Source organism: Crocodylus porosus, unplaced genomic scaffold, assembly GCF_001723895.1.
Source record: "Crocodylus porosus isolate Cpor-Errol unplaced genomic scaffold, CroPor_comp1, whole genome shotgun sequence".
Taxonomy (NCBI): domain Eukaryota; kingdom Metazoa; phylum Chordata; order Crocodylia; family Crocodylidae; genus Crocodylus; species Crocodylus porosus.
This window is the reverse complement of record NW_017728933.1, coordinates 3,808,851-3,825,814: the sequence shown is the minus strand read 5'-3', so window position 1 is coordinate 3,825,814 and position 16,964 is coordinate 3,808,851. Positions and strand designations below refer to the sequence as shown.

At 54.5% G+C, this 16,964-nt stretch overlaps 1 protein-coding gene across 1 annotated transcript in view; it reads left to right on the top strand.

The window, feature by feature from the left end:
* The window catches only part of TET3 (tet methylcytosine dioxygenase 3), a 118,676-nt gene that overhangs the window by 17,742 nt on the left and 83,970 nt on the right, over nt 1-16,964 (top strand). Inside the window, exons 3-4 of the mRNA XM_019545894.1 lie at nt 11,611-11,743; nt 12,005-12,061. Of these exons, the coding sequence (XP_019401439.1) occupies nt 11,611-11,743; nt 12,005-12,061 (190 nt within the window). The remainder of the gene's footprint in view (nt 1-11,610; nt 11,744-12,004; nt 12,062-16,964) is intronic.

The window sequence follows — 16,964 nt, the reverse complement described above, 5'->3', positions numbered from 1 at the left end:
ATGTGACAATACACCACACCACTTGCTCCTCACTTGTCAAATCCTAGATCCACCCATGGCCTCTAGTATTGAGTACTAACATTGGTCATGAAGCATTCTGTCAGGTGGAGGCTTCTTTCGACAGTGGTACCTTTGCTGTGAAGTGGAGTTGGTCTTGCTGTCCGTGTTACGGATGGGGAAATTGAGGGGTGGAGAGGGGAGGTGACCAGGACAGGGCTGATAGTGAGTTGTGCAACTCTTCTAAACCCCCTACCCTTTTGGTTTAGCTCCGAGACCACCCATATCAACCTTGGTGACAAGGTTGGAAGGTGACCATGTGACAAATCCAACCCCCGCAGAACCAGCTGCCTAGTAGATGCTTCTGGGGCCATCAGTAATTCTTTAGCTGTGATATTCGTTCTGAATCTCTCAGCAGAAATCTTGTCAACAGTGTTGCCCCCCTCCCTCCCCTGCTTGGATACAACTCCACCATGGCTGCTTCTGGCCCCCTGGGACTCAGCCTGCCGTCAGGGGTCTGGTTGGGTGTGTGGTTTCCAGGGCACGTTCCCGGAACATGAGTGGAGCCCTTCCTTGTGTTCCCGATCCCAGCGTTGTGAACCCCTAAGTGAATCTGGCACGCTGTTGGCCTGCTGAGCATGCCAGAGATTACTGATAGCCTGGTTTAGAGCATTAATACCATGTTACTACATTTGTCTTCCATCCTGGGAGCCATGTGAAGCTGTTTTCCTTCAGGCTTCTGTTTCTGTTTCAAGGTGTTCAAACAAAAAGGGAGGTGGGGGCACCCCTGAATCTGCTTCTTGCCAGCATTTGGGCTATTGTGGCAGCCCTGAGCACCTTGTGTAAAGCTGGCTGTAGTATCTCAGTAGCTGAGGCTGATGCATCGGAGACATCTCTGTTAGAGAGAGGCACTGGGTCTGTCTAGCTTTCTATGTCTGCTCCAAAATGCCAGGGAGTGAGCTGGACGCAGTGCCAGGGCTTCAGGTCGAAGTGTGAGGGTAGTCTAGCATTCTTTGGGGTCCCTGCTCTGCTACTGATTCTCTGTGTGGACTTGGCCAAATCCCTTAGCATGGCTGTGCCTCCTTTCATGTTGGCCGTATCGTGGAGATACCAGCAGTGCCTGTCTCATGGGGTGTGATGAAGGGTGCATGCAGGTGGGAAGGTGCTGCAGTCACAAGGGTTGTAAAGGCTGCACAGAGAGGTAGATTTATGCCTGGCCCTCCCGGGGACCTCTGTAGTGTAGTGAACAGCAAGTGTTTTCTATGCTGGGCTGGGAGCCACTGCAAAACTCTCCTGCGATGCAGCTGAGCTGCCCTAGCCCACTGCTGGGATGGTACCCCTCATCCCATTATGCTGTGCAGGGGAAGGACTTGTTTGTGCCCAGCCAAGCCTCTTTTCCTAATGTCCAGTGCTTGTAGGATCAGGGCTTCTTGGTTCTCTGCTGCTGTGTCCTGCTGTGACCCAAGATCCATCCAATCCTTTCCTGTCTTTCGTGGTCTTTGCTGTATGTGCTTCCCTCTTCCTTTGCAGAGGAGACCTGCCCCTCCATGCCCACCCCCTCACCCAGATGCCACCTTCTTGGTTTGTCAATGACGTCCCCGGCTAATTGCAAAGGATGCTGTGGCGGGGAAGATGGGCACTGTTACCATGCCTACAACGGGGAGATCTCAAAACTAGGCTGTGATGTTATCTGCTAAAATTACTTTGCAGCAAATTGATGTCAGTGTGAAGCCCGGCGGGGCAATAAACCACGGCACGCTGGCCAATTACAGCGGCCGGGGTGAGAACAGCCTTCGGTGGCGTGGGTCTCTCTTGCTTTATTGGCGATGTTGTTTGCTTAATTAGATCAGCTTGGATCTTTGCAGCCCAGGTTAGTGGGAGGGAAGCAGTGGGATATGATGCTCAGCTAGGCTAGAGGGGGGCTGCCTTTGAATGGTCACTCTGCTAAAGGGCATCTGGGGTGGCCCTGTTTAAATGTCGGTTGAATCTCCCCTCCCCCCGCCAGATGCTGCTCCTGTGTGACTTTGGGAACAGTGGTGCCTAGAGACTCCCCTTCCCCTCCCCTTAACCTTGTGCTAAGTGTTGCACATGCCCCGAGGAAGTCATCTGCATCTGTTATCAAAATCAGTGAGAGTGAAAGGGTGGGAGGGGAAACTGAGGCATGGAGAGAAACTACTCGCCCAAAGTTGTATGCTAGTCAATGGCAAAGCCCAGGTTGTCTGAGTCTGTCTGGTGCCTAGTCGTTAGTCTGAACCATCACTTCATAGCATGGTAGAGAAGTCGAGCTGGAAGGGATCTCCAGAGGTCATCTAGTCCAACCCTCTGCCTGTACCTCAGTTTCACCAGTAGGGACATGGGTCCATTCTTTAGAAGGCTCCAGCAGCTCTGTGGCTATGAAGCAAGTGCTTAGTAGTGTCATCCTGATGGGGATCTTGGCCACACCTTGGTCCTTGGCAGACCTATAGATATAATGTTTCAGCCTTCATCTTCCCAGACCTGGGCAGAGCCCTAGCTGGGTACCTGGCTTCTCTCTGTAGCCCCTGAGCTCCATGCCAGTCTTAGAGAGACCTGTGCAATTCCCATTAGCTTGCATGGGAGTAGCAAGTGCGGTGCTAGATGTATTTCCCCTATATTCTGCTTTAGCAACTAGGATTTGAAAATCCCCCTCCTGTGCTAGGAGCTGCAAGCAGTGGTTCTGCCAAAGCAGCTTTTTTCCTTCAGGTTTGGTTTGCTCTAACTTCCCCTTCTTGTGACTAGCTGATACGATCTCACGCAACACGTGGAAGCATGTGGCTGCGATACTGTGGCACTTCCATCTCCTGTCTTTGTTTGAGTGGAACCATACTCTGATTTTTATTACTCTCCCCTGAGTCCTCTGCTCTGGTGCTTCGTGTCTTTTGTACAGGACATGTCCTTGGGATGTTGACCGGATGTTGGTTCGGATGTCTTTACATGGAGAATGTGGGTAATAGGAAGTCCTGGGTGTGCCACAAGGGTGATCTAGGTTGGACGTTAGGATGGACTGTATTTCTCTCTCTGGCTTGACAGGCTGTGGACTCTCCATCCTTGGATGTTTTTAAGTACAAGTTGAACACACACTTGCTTGAGCTGGTTTAGACAAGAGTGATCCCACTTGAATAAGGGGCTGGACTAGATCTGACCTTTTGAGGACCCTGCCATCCTGAATGGGCTGTGATTTTATGATCATACACATAGATTATTATGTTTCTTGTTTCTCTAGACTCTTTCTAGGGCCCAAACCATGACCTTTCCCTATCTTGGTTACATAAGCTGCAGGAGTTACTGCTACTGTGTCTGTCTAGCCCAGTGTCCTGTCCTCAGTGGGGTAGGCTGCCCCTTGTGAAGACCTGTTTCCTAAATCCTTACCACTTGAGAAAGGCTTAAGCGCTGGGGTGTGAGGTCTCACATTTCTTCCACAGCTCTTCCATGCTTTGATTTGGGAGATCCTTCTTATCTGCACAACTGAGACCTGGCTACAGCCATAGCCTCTCATGGCACTGAGCGAAGAAGCATTTCCCTTTGCTAGTCTAGATCATGTCCTTTTTCAGTGTCATCTGGGTCTTCTGTCATTTCCTTCAGATTCACTTCTTCTCCGTGACAAACCACCCCAGTCTTTTCTGGTTTTCCTCAAATTTTTTCCAGGCTCCTTCCAAACAGAGATCTGTTTTACACTTCCTTTTCCCCTTGCGTACGCCCAAGACTAGTTTCGAAGAGGGTGGCAAGGGGCTGATAGCCCAGATGCTGCTGATGGGCCAGGCAGATCCCTGGAGTTCCCTTTGCCAGCTCCTGTCATGCTTGTGGTGAGATCATGGACATCTCTGTGCAGGCGAGTCGGCTGGGGGTTTGTAGAGAAGTCCTGACCCCAGCCAGCTGCTTTGGTGCCCCCCCTCTGGGTCAGATTCTGCTCCCAGGTAATGGGGGCAGCTCCACTGACCTCAGGCTGCATTGCTTGGGAATCAACATGACCCACCTGAATCCAGCCTGTGCATTCCTGCTCCTGCCTAGCAGTCGGATACAGCAGGTGAGAGGCTGCCAGTGCCACAAGAGATAGCTCTCAGTGGCCCATTCACTGCTCAGAGGGCCAGTAGTGCCTGTATGCCCATTCCCTTCCTTGCTGTGGGGGGCAAAGCACCTCTCCTGCCTGAGCAGAACTGCAGAGGGGCATGGGCCACACTTGCCACCCTGAGGGGGCCAGTGGGGTTTCAGCAGTGGCTGCTTTTTTTTTTTAAATGCTTTGTGTTCCAAATCAAGTCCAAATCTGTGAGTCAGTCCAAAACCATAAGTGGCCCTACAGCCGGGAAACATCCTCCACCCCCACCAGGGGCTTCAGATAGTTCCAGAGTCCTTTGGCAGGCATCCTACGTGCAGGCCCAAGCCCAGAGGCTTGGGGTTCGGATGCCTCCAAGTTTCGCCTGCCCTCAGCCATATGGCCGCAGAAGCAAGCTAGGAAGGAGTGTCCCATTTACATAAAATGGGCTTTAAGTCCCAACACCTCGGTGGGTACTAAACCACGCCAGAAGAACAGTTATCCCTGGGTACGCTTAAGGAAAACTGCCTTCATGGACCCGATACATGGTGTTTCCTGTGTCAGGTAAGTATGCTGTTGCAGAAAGGGAAGGACTTTTTGTTGGCGTGCTGCTAGGGCTCACGGCAGGGAGCATCCCAAGGAGGCATCTCACAGCCTCCCTGATCCATTTAGCTCAAAGATATTATTGCTCCGTCCCGGCTGCACTGAAAGGCTGGTTAATGGTCAGCCCATGGCCAGTCATCCCTAAGTGGCCTCAGTGACCTCCAGGGCTCTACAGCTGGCCAGGAATACTGCACGCAGTTTCCTTTGTCCGGCAGCTGGACTCCAGCTGGGGAAGCACTAGGCTTTTTTGTTAGGTGTGCCACAAATTAGTTCCACACCCCTCCAAGTGCCACTCCCCCTTCCCCTGCCAGATTGACTGCTCTGCTTTCTGCTCCCTCCCTTGTGCTCCTGCTTAGTGTATTGCTCTGCTCTCTGTTCCCTGTCCAATCTGCTGCTCTGCTTTCTGTTTCCTGCCCAATCTATTGCTCTGCTTTTTGCCCCCTGCCCAATGTGTTGCTTTGCTCTCTGTTCCTTGCCCAGTCTGCTGCTGTGTGTCCTGCTCCTGCCCGTGCAACTTGTGACACACGTGCCACAGATTGGCCACCCCAACCTCTGCGCCAGGCAGTGATGCGCCAGCCTTTCTCTGAGGGAGAACCCTTCCTCCCCCCTTTCCCTCAGTGGTTGCCTTATGCCATGAAGCATGGAGGTTAGGGAATAAACTTTGGGCCTTTTCAGGATCCTGTTAAACTCTCGGCGGCAAGTCTCACAGTTTTACTGTGCCAGGCTGACACTGTCTTTAAAGTCTTTAAAGTAAATGAGGCTCCTGTCCTTCAGGGAAGCGACAGCTCCATCCTTGCAAAGGCTGCTCCTCCTTCCACCAGGTCTCACCTTGGGGGCCAGCGGTCCTTTGCCTCCAGAGTTTAACCTCTTGGGCTCCTGCAGTGCAGCCCACCCAGGGCTAGTGCAGCCTGTGTGGGAGCTGCAGGGCCTTTCTCTGTACCATCAGGATGAGAGCTGAGCTAGCTGGACTGCAGATCAATGTAGCAGGGGACATCTTGACAAGGATGGGGCACCCAGGACTTCAAGTAGGGGGAGACCCTGATCTGAATGTCACCTTTGGTCCTTAGCTTGGCCTGGCCACTGGTTTTTCTGCATCCATAGGTCCCTCTGCTTTGCTTGCAGTCCAGGAGTGACTCCAGATTGCTGACTTTCAAGCCATTTACTGCAGGCTGCCTTGTATGAAGCTTATCTGTCTCTTCCTGGGTTCAGCAGCAATAGCTCTGCTTGTACCCTGGACACTTGCAAGCTGCAGCCTGGGATTGTTGCAGAATCCACTCCAAGAGCCATTCCTTTGGCCGTGTCTAGGGTGGGGTCTGTGCTGGGGTCTGGCCGGGCTGCCTTGGGGGAAGCAGTTATTCAGTGCAATGCAACGTGTTTGACATCTGTTGTTTTCCACGTAACTATCGCTGTGCGGGATTATTTATGCACCACGGGTAGGAACAATATGGTGTTTCTCCGAGCCAGTCATTATGTCGATGTATGCAAATGTGCATGCAAAATAGGTGCCTTCCTAGGAAACCAACCCCCTCCCAGCTAGCCTCTCGGGGATCTTTCATCTGAGTCCAGACTTGATGCGGCTGACTGCCATGGACTGGTGCTTGCTTCCAGCCCCCCGGGTCTGGGCTTTCCAGGACTTTAGGCAGAACCAGGCAAGCTGGGCCCCATGTCTTTTGGGAACATGGTGGTTTGGGGTTTATTGCTCACATGTACATCCCTTGTGGCTCTGATCCCAAAGCATGGATCACTCCCAGGTCCACAGGGCTTTGAGCCATAATGAAACCCTAGAAGTTCTGTATGATTTGTCGATTAATTCCTGGAGGTTTATCTTGTTCTCCCTCATCTGAGTTCAACAAGGCCCTGTGGGGTTAGGCTCCCGAAGTGGCGTGTAGGTTCAAGTCAGTGCAGGGCAAAGGTAGTAGCAGAGCTTGGGGGAAAAAACCAGATCTCTTCACAGGCTGGCATTGTGAATAGCACTGCCTGCCTAGGAAGGCATCCTTTGTCGGGATCCTCTCTCCCTCATTTAGATTGGGTCCATCTAAATCTGCTTTGTAGTGTGGGAACACCCAGAAGCCCCAATCATGGTCAGGGCAGTGGTGTGGAAGCTGACCGTTTAGCCACATTCACAAAGGGACTGGGCACATTCCTGGAGGAAAGGGGCATCGGTAACTATTGAGCACGGCAGTGAGGGGCACGACCTCTGAATCAGAACTTCTTAGAGCTTAAATACTAGAGGCTGCAAGTGAGAGAGGAACAGTGGAAAAACCCTGGTCAGACCCAGTTCACTCTCCCTTCCAGCATCTGCTCTCTGCCCCACATGACACAGGAGACTGGGCAAGACAGAACTAGGGGCTGACCTAGCGAATGCCAGTTCTTATGTTCTGCCAGACACAGTGCACCGATGAAATAAAAGAGAGCCCCCATCCCAGAGAGTTTTCAGTGTCCAAGGATAAGGAAGGCAAGTATTATGCAGAGGGGCACTTGAGACTGCAGGATGAAATAGCTTGCCTGAAGTCCTTTAGGGTTTCTGAGCCACAGTCCTGGCCCCTGCAGACCCAGCTTCCTTTTCTGGCAGGAAGATTTTAGGCGCTCAGGCTGTGCGCTTCCAGGTTGGAGCAGGTGGAACTAGAGCATGGATCCCTCCCAAATATGGGTGCGTCTTCCTCGTGTGGCTGCGTGTGAGTGGGACCTCTGTTGCACGGTAGACCAGTTCCTAGTGGAATTGAGCTGCTCTTGGCTTCTCTGAGCTGGGAGTATGGTATCTGATTTCCTTGGGATATCTCATGGCTGGAAACACTCTCAGTGAGCAGCTCATGATGGTGCAGGGGACAAGAGGTATCTTGCAGGTGTCTGGCATATACCCTGCAAAGTGCTTTTTGCCCTGGGCTCTCAGCTGGTTGGCAGACATACGCTTTTAGGGAGGGCTTTGGTTACTAGGAAGGTGAATTGGGGTGGAACAGAGGTATCTTGGACTGAAGCAGTATTGTCAGGTTTTAAGAGCACATGACTCTGGTTCAGGACCCTTGGGTCCCATCACTCTTGCACAGGGACAGAGGACAAGGAGAGGGACCATCTTCCAGGACTCCTCGGCTCTACACCCAGTTGTGCCCTTGCTCTGTCACTTCCCTCCTCTGGGCCACCTCTTCTCCGTCCGCGGACTGGAGATCATCTCTAGCAGACCAGGGTGCTGTGAAGCCTAAGTAGATAATGCATATAAAGGGCTAGACCATGCGTGTGAAGCGGTCCCTGTTCACTTGGTTCCCTGAACACACTGATGCTGGAACAAACTTGGAGTCTGGCTTTTCCATTGTTGCTTTTCTCTTCCTGATGGTGCACAGGAAATCTCTTCTGTAGTGAAAGTAGCCTCTGTTGCCTCTGGGCTGCAGGCTTCTCGCAGCGTCCCTGCTCCCCCTTCCCTTCACCTCAGTGTAACGGTATTGGAGAAAGTCCTATGTTCTAAGGGGGGCAGTGAAGGTGGGGCTGGATTTCCACCAGCTCCTGCACAGAGGTACTGTTGACTCCTGGGGACAAAGACCAGAAGGGACTGTTGGGTCATTTCACCTGAGGTCTGTCCCGGTAATCCCTGTGCTGAGCCATCTTGGTGCTTGCCTTTTCGGAAATGCTTCTCCAGCCTTGACTTGAGGACTTTGGTCGATGGAGGAGCCTCCAGCATCCTTGGATAGGTTGCCCCATGAGTTTATCAGTCTTCAGTGCTGTCTTGCTGATTTGGCCTGCTCAGGCTTTGAGTACGAGCCTTTGGGTCCTGTTACACCTGGAATTTGTCCTGCCCTGAAGGGAGTCCCACACCATAAGCAGTAGGTAGCAGTGGAAAGGTTTGGCAGAGAACCTTGTGGAATAAGTGGCGAAGGTTGAGCGTGATGCGGTGCACAGCAGAGGGGCAGAGCCCTGGATGCCGACCCCTCTGCTTGTCTGTTAGTGGTATTGGCGGCAAGGATTTTTCCCTGCCACGGTCCGGGGGCACTGGTGCTGGGGTCACAAAGAAAGGATTCTGTGTCCAGCAGATTTCACGTGTGTACACTTGCTCTGGGTACATTTTGCAAACTCCTCTCCCTCTTTTTCTTTTTTAGTTTTGTGTTGTCTGCATGCGCACATGAACGCACACGCGCACGCACACACACACACACGCACACACTCAAGCAACACTGGCATTGCTCCAGGAACCTGCCAGCTCAGGAAATGTGCTATGAAAACAACCCCCCCCCCCAACCCTAGCCACTAACCAGGGCTGCCAGCAAAGAGACCCCCAGGGATGGGCTCTGGATGGGCCCCTTAATGGATGTTGTAACAAGCATGTGAGGCCCATGTCCCAACTCTGAATGCTCCCGTCCCCTCCCCAGCACCACCCCCATTAATGCTGCGGGGGGAGTGGCAAGAAAAAACAGGGTCAGACAAGTTCGGCTTCTGCCTTCTGTCATCACATTAACTCTTCTGCGTGATGATTCCTCCTTCCCACCTCAGGCTTTCCACCCTCCGCTTCCTTCTCGCTCTGTCACTTGACAGTTGCAGGGAGCCAGAATTACCCCAGGATGCTCTGTTAACCTCAGATCAAGCTGCCGCAGGGCCCGAATGGCCTTGCAATAACCGTGGGGTTAGATACTGCAAGGGACCAGTGGCCTAGCATTGACATGCTCCTGGGTCACTTGTCATTTCACTCATTTCTATGAAGCGTTCATGGCCGGGCGCAATCCAGAGGTCCTTTGTGCCTTGGTGGTTGAGATGGAAGTGGGGCAAAGGATGGAGCATCTTCAAAGATGGTGGCAGCAAGCAGCGGCCTTGCCAGGGCATAGTGCATTTGTGACTGATATCACCCAGAGCATGGCTGGCAGCATTTGGGAGGCAGGAGGAGAGGGCTAGGGCAGAAAGAGGATGCGGTTGCTTGGCCCATCTCCTCAGCTGCGCATGGTTCAGTGGGATCAGAGAAGGGTATTGGCTGTGTCTGTCCTTTTCCCCACATGCTCCCAGCACAGGAGGCTCCAGGGGCTTGGTTCAGGGTCATTACAAACGACTGGCACTCAATGCACTTGCATTTCCAGGGGTCTCTGGGTGGCCAGATACCCCCGTGCAAAGTGTGAGCAGGCCCATCAGCCACTGTGACACCTCATGAGCCCAGCTGGGCTGGGGGCGAAGGCCCTTGTCTGTGTGTCTGGGGCTTCGCAGTAACGAGGCCCTGTAAATATTGTGCCTGTAACCTAGGAAAGGGGACAGCTCCCTGCATCCACACGTGCCCTTGGCTGGGGCACCAGCACCTGTAATGCAACCTGCAGAGCAACCCTGTCATCCTGGGTGGAAGAGAGAGCCCCTGCAGGTCCTCCCAGCCAAAGTACAGTGTGTTGCAACATGTTTGTACAGGACATAGGTGCCTTTGCTCTGCTCCTCAGTGATCTGGGGGTCTGGCTGGTTCATGGAGATCCCCCACCCCCATCCCGTTGGAAAAGCATTGGGTTCTCCTGCACGGACGGACAAAAGACCCGAGTTCAAATCCTGCCACTCACAGATTTACAATGTGACCTGGAGCTGCCATAGTCGGGCTTCAGTTTCCCCATCTCAGAAGCCAGGAGGATGATATTGATCTTGCTGCGGGGGCTTGTGAATAAGGAGTGGGGAAGATGCAGAGAGAGATGGATCCAGTTGTGCCAAGGGGGTGGGTTTTTCAGCCTGGGCTGTGGCACCTGGATCCAGCCAGCGGTCCTGCCTGTGCTGTGGGGACAGGGCAGCCTGACGTTTGTACGTACATTCCCAGTGCTCCACCCTCTTCCTACTAAAACCGAACCCCTGGATCCAACTGAACAGTTAAAATGAAAATGGAGGTAACTGATGTGCCTATGGTTAAAGAAAGGGTCTGGGAGTGCCCAGCAGTGTAGCAGAACTACCCGCAAGGGTGAGTCAGGTGTAAGTGCTGCATTGGGGTGATAAACCCAGCCTGTGCCTGCTCCGGGGTACAGCTGGAGCCGATCATGCTGCAGTGGTGTTGGGGTCAGGCTCAGCACCGGGTCAGTTGAGATTGGGGTCTGGTCGTGTCTCTGGGCATGAGCAACTGGTGCCGCCTGCAACAGGGGGCACCATGGCGGTGAGCAGGGACTGCCCGCAGCCGCCACTGGTGGTGGTGGCAAGTGGGGACTGCTGGCGGGCACATTGGCAGCAAGGGGGGGCTGTGACCACTTGCAGAAGCCGGTGGCAGCTTCGGCAGTGGGCAGTCTCGGGGCGGGGGGGGCATGCACCCCCCCGTGTTTTCCATGCATCACCGATGTCTCTGGGTGGCCTTAGTAATGCCCCGTCGTTTCTTCGTGTGCCTTGATTTCCCCTTCGGTGAAATGAGGATAGGACAGTACCAATCCCCGCGGCGCAGCTCCCTGAAACCTACTGATGCGCAGCACTAGGCGGGAGCTGGGCGTGATGCTGATTCTAGGTGACGGTGGAGCCGGTGGCGTTCCCCCATGGCCGCCGAGGGCTGGACGTGCCCGTATCGCCAGGCTCTAAGAGGAGAGCTTGGCGGGCGAGCTCTTTAAACGCGCGCCGGCTCCCTGCTTCCCAGCCGGTTCTCATGCGGCTGCTGTCAGGAGCGGCTCCCCGGAAGCCGGCGTTACCGCCTGGCACTCTCTGATGCCAAGTAGAGCGATGCCCATTTTTTGCCTCATGGCAGTGGCAGGGCGGTGACCTACAAGAGGCAAAGATACAGTGTGCTTGTGAGCAGAAAAACCACATCCCTCTCTTCCTCCTCCTCCTTCCCCCCACCCCGGACACACACACACGCACACACACACGCACACGCCAGGGATTGGCTCTCTCGCAGGCGGAGAGTGGGCATGCATGTCACGTCCACGGTGTTTGTGTCTTGGGGAGGGGGGGAGGGACCCGGAGCGCAGCGGTATGATAATGACTCTAGCGTCTGGCAGAAAGAAAAAAAGCCCCCGAATGCACCAGGGTGTCTGTAACCGAGCTTAAAGGAGAACGAAGCAAGATGGCTGCCTGGTAGCGCCGGATTTGTGCTGGGACCGGCGAGGGCTGGGGAGCGCTGGAAAGGGTGGGGGGCTGAGCTGGCCAGCAGAGAGGCAGGAGGGGGAACCAGAGCAGACCCAGGTAAATCCCCTCCTGTGCTGGGCGCTTCTTTCCCCTTTCCCCAGAAAAAGCCTTTTGAATGCCAGAGTCACAAGGGGATCCGCGGAGGGCTTTTCTGCCAGCGAGGGTGCAGCCCTCCACAAAGCCCCCCTCTTCCCCCTTTCTCTGCCTGCATGTGCCGGCGGTGGGGCTGGGGCGGGGGGCACAGCGGGGATCTGCTGGATTTGATTTTGAAAATGTCTTTCTTGCGTGTGTGTGCGTGTGTGCTCGTCCCCGCTGCAGGTGGAACGAAAGGACAATAGAGAAGCCCGAACGCAGGAGCAAGTGCTGGCAGCCAAGGTACCTTCTTCTTTTTTTTCTCTCCTAAAAGGTCGACGACAAAGCAGGGCAGGGAGTCCACAGCATGGGGGGGGGGATCAGACCCAGCGCTTGAGCCAATGTTGCAGCATTTTAAAACCCAGGCTTGCCTTCTGCAGCATTTCTGAGCTCTCTGTGTTGGGCCATTTTCCAGTGGTGTTTTTAACCTGTGATATATATTTTTTTTTACAAGATTGTTGCGGGGGGGGGGGGAAGGTGGGGAAGGAAAATCAAGCCGTTTCTATGCCTCTGCGGGTGCCAAGGCAAAAAATAAATAAATAGCTGCACTGTTTCCACCCGTCTTTGCAGAAAAGCAGCGGTGTTTTTTCTTTTTTTCTTAACTCCCTCTCTCAGATCTGCTGAGGTCAGACATGCAGCCAGGGAAATTAGCAGGGGGAGGCCAGACGCCCCGTGCTTTGAAGTGGGCATGACATCACCCTGACGTAACCATGGTGATGGCTGCTGTCAGCCTTCACGATGACGATGACGGCAGGGCCGAAAAGACTCCTCAGGGTCTGCAATGTGGGGTGGAGGCGGTGGGGGGGAGAATCAACGAAGCGGGCAGGATGAGGCGCTCTGGGGTCCAAGGCCGAAGGTGCAAGGCCGGTGGCCTCTCGGTGTCGTGCTGATGGGAGCGCAGGTGAATGTCAACGGAGTCGCTGTTTCTGTCGATCCGGGGGGAGCTGGAGTCTGCTGTAGCCCCAACGCCGGCTGGTGGGGAGCATCTCTGGGAGCAGCTCGCCCTTGCGCTGGAGATGAAGTTTGAAGGCAGTGGCGCTGAGGCTCCCGGAGGCGCGGGAGGGAGACGAGAGCGTGCCAGCTGGGAAGAGCCTGTTTCAGGCGTGTTGTGTTGCAGGGGTCGGCTGGGTCTCAAAGCGCTGCAGCGTAAGGCACACCACTCCCTGGCCTGTCCTGGTGACATCTGTTTCCCAGCGCTCCTGATTTCCAGTGCCTCGGTCAGTGGGGTTTCCATCTCGTTGCTGGGGCAGGGAAGGGGGGTCCTTTGATTTCCAGCTAGGGCATTACCTGGATTAGATCCTCAGTTCCTCGCTGCATCGTTGGCATTGAAAGGTTCTTCCCCAACGGTGCGACCCTTCCTGCTGTGCTTGGGGGTTGGCTGGGTGGCTGAGCTCTGCTGAGAGGGCCGGGAGCCAGCCTCACCGGTACATTCAAGCCCTGCTCCATCCTAACAGGGAAGGGTGTCATGGGGAGACCCTCCCCAAATGGGAGGCGAGGAGGCACTGGTGCATGGAGCGGGGGATCAATGTTCCCCGTTGCTGTGCCAGTCGTTCGCATCTTTGCAGTTTCAGGCCCACTTTTTTCACTGGCCTCAACGCAAGGTGGGGCAGAGGGGGTGGTTGTGCCCAAAGGTTGCTACAGCAGCACATGATTGAAATCAGGCTCAGCACGCCTTATCTCGTGGATGTCCATGGGAACCCCCAGGCATTGACTCTGAGACCTTCCCTTCCACCCACTCAGGCCGTCCTGTTCCCTCCCTGCCCCACTCATAACTCTCAGTGTTTCCCAAGTTCCCCCTGAGCTTAGCTTCCCAGTTGCAGAGTAAGGACAGGAGCCCTTGGCTGGAGAAGTGCAGGGTCGGAAGATGTTAGGTCCCTTTGGTGTGTAAATGGAAGTGGATTTGAGGGTAGGGACCTAGGTCCCAGCTCTCTGCCCTGAGCATTGTTTGCTTTGGTTGGGATGCAGCAAACAGAGGACTGTTTGCCTTTGTTCACCTGAGCAATCCCTGCCCCTGGGGCCTGGCTCACCTCTTGCATCAGTGGCAGGTGGGGGTGGGGGGTAGGTAGGTACCTTCAGGAGCAGGAGGCCTCGCCTAGTACTGAGGGAGGCTGAGAAGCAAACAAGCCCTGCTTGGAGGCTGGCCTTTGTCACCTCGTTAGTGCTGCTGCTGTTTATTTTTGGGCTTGCCTTTACCCCTGGTAATTAGGGGAAGATCAAGCTGGGCCAGGGCTGCTTTCAGTGTGGAAAAGCCCCAAGATCTCCCTTAGTAGCTAGAAATGTGAAGCCTCCTATTCAGGGGAGGGTATTTTCCTGGTAGGACCACAGAGGGAGGGTGAGGGTGTGAGCAAGACACTTCCTCACCCCCACAACAAAGAGCTTGAAGCCCTCTGCATGGAGGGGGGCTTCTCTGCTCCCTCTCAGATGCACCCCCCCATACCTTTGCTCCCAAATGCCCTGCTGGGGATTGTGGAGGGCAGGGAAGTGGGAGGTGGTGTGTGTGGGGAGCTTGGGGCTGGAGAGCAAAGGAGGCTGCATGTCATGCCTGAGCTGTGTGTGAGAAGGACGTGGGGCAGGTTTCCACAGCTCCGGAGCAGCCCACTCTCCATCCCTGGCTTTTCCAAGCACTAAACTCACTTCTGCGTCTTGTGAATATTCCTAGTGCCCCAGTCTTGAACGCACCTTGACTTGTGCTTCCAGAGCCCTGGGAGGGACGGGCAGGTGTGCCCTTTGAGATTTTTGGTGGGTGGTTTCACAACACTGTCATAGGAGGGTGGGAATCCAGGTGCCCATTGGCAGCACGTGAGCAAATGGGGAAGCAGGACCCCCTGCACAAGCAGCCAATTAGAGAAGCTTCCTGCAGACTGGATCTACTGATTCCCTTGGCCGGGCTGCAGGCAGGAAGGGCAGGGGGCGGGGAGATCTTTCCAAACAGCTTCTACCCTTCGCCGGTGCCTGGATCGGTTCTGTGCGCAGTGGAGGCTCGGCAGATGCAGATCGTGCTGGGCAGCAGAGGGACTGCATCCGTCGCAGGCATGTGCCACCAGCCGCACGGGCTGGCAGGCAGCTCTCTGAAAGGGATACAAAATGCCTCCTTTGACAGAGCTCCTGCTGCGGGTTGGTTTGCATCTAAGATGGCAGTTCTGGTCCAGCCAGCTCCTGCGGACACCTTCGCCTGTCTCCATTGCTGTGGGCGCTTTTGCACAAGACTTTGCTACTGCCTCCCCGAGCTGGTGCGTGCTCACTGCTGAGATCCCCGGCCCCGATGCAGCAGGATAAGCTGGCTGGGTTGGATGGTAATGGCTCTAATGGCCTGCTGCAGTCTTGTGGCTCCAAGCAGGGCAGCCTGCAGTGGAAGAATTAATGCTTCGGATGGCTTTTCCCCAGTCCCCGGGGGAGCAGGTAGAGTTCTGCACTGCTGCTGTTATACGGGGTGGGATCAGCCCCCCTTCCTCCAGTTGTTTCCAGCTAGTGATTGTTATGTGGTAGAGTTTCTCCTGGAGATCTCAGAGGTTGTGCAGGAGCCAGATTTTCCTGGTCCCTGCAGGCTGGGAGTTCCTTGGGGCCACGGAGTGCCCCTTCCAGTGCATCGCAGAAGTGCTGGGGACACCAGGGGTGTTTCCCCAGACAGATCATCCTAGCAAGAACCAGCATGTAATTTCTGCATCTGGGAAAAGATGAAGCTTTGTCTAGGAGAAGAAGAGGATGGATAGAGACCCTGGCTCAGGTGGCTGAAGCGCTGACCTGAGCATGCTGCTGCTGCAAGGCTTTGTCGTTGGCTTCCTCTGGAAGGAGGTTTGGTCAGTTGGAGAGCCTGGGGTCAGATCATGGCTGTAGTCATGGCTGTGTTGCTGGAGCTGTGCCCATGGAGAGTGAGGAGCCATCAGCAGGCTTGTAGGTTCCCCCTTTGGTGAATGCCCCACACATTGAATCCAGTTCTCCCAGGGAGAAGAGACACCTCAGTGGCTTGGCAAAGGACCTGGGTTTGTTGCATCCCGAAGCTTGGCAGCACAGAGTCTTGTTGTCCTGGATGGGGGGCCGTGGACTGTTTCCAGCCTGACACAGCGAGTCTGGCAGGTACTAAATGTCATGGGGCGCTTCATCCACTGGAGCTTGTAGGGTGCCCTGTCCTCGCTGGTCTTATCCCAGTTTGGGGGTGTGTGAATGGGTCCGTTCCTTGGTGTCCAGGTGCTACAGGGATGGGTCCTCATTCAGGAACCCTCTGGCGTGAGTTGAGACTGGCCGGCCAGTGTGTCTGTTGTGCAAGGAGACAATAGCAGCAGTCCTTGCTGATTTTCTAATCACAGAACCTATCTGCATCCTTCGGTAGCCAGGTGTTACTCATGTTTGGGTTGGGGTGGCAGCTTAGCAGCCTCTGTCATGGCCTAAGACCTTGGTGTGTCAGGAGCTGTACAAACTGAACTTCTTATAGATATCATGGAACGATGCTGTTAGGCACCATCATGTTCATCTCAGCACACACACACGGCTCCTTCCCTTTGCCCCAAAGCACACAAAACAGCCTCAAAGCCTCAACTGAAATAACCTGTCCCTGATTTCCTCTTGGGCTATATAGCAGATAGGAGCTGCTGGGTATGCAACATGCCAGGCAGAGGTTTTGCAGGTGGAGGGCTCCAAACTAGGGGCCATGCACATGTTGGCAGCCTCCTGGGATGCCCGTTGTGGCCTCCATGCCTGGATCTCCAGAGTTACGCTCATCCGGAGGCAGCATGCTCCGTGTTTGTGCAGCACTTGGCTCACTCTGGGGTAGGGGGGGCTCTCTGAGACTGGGGCTTCCTGAGAGCAAGGAGAGCATTCACGAAACCCAGCCTGGGCTTGAATCGCTGCCTGTCAGACACAGCAGGCACCTGGGCTGACACCCCAGCCTGCACAGCCTTTATTCGAACAGCTTAGGCGAGGCCACTGCTCTAGCCCATTTAAACCCCCGCCCTGGGAGAGGAGCCGTCCAGCTTTTGTGTGTGTGTGTGTGTGTGTGTGTGTGTGTGTGTGTGTGAGAGACAACTTTTCTGGGAAATGGTTACAATAAATGGTGTACAGGGGATGTTATTAGTATAGTCTTGTCTTCACCTTTTAAGTACTAGACACACTGAAGTGCTTAGTGTGTTTGGTGACATCTTCTTTAACCCAT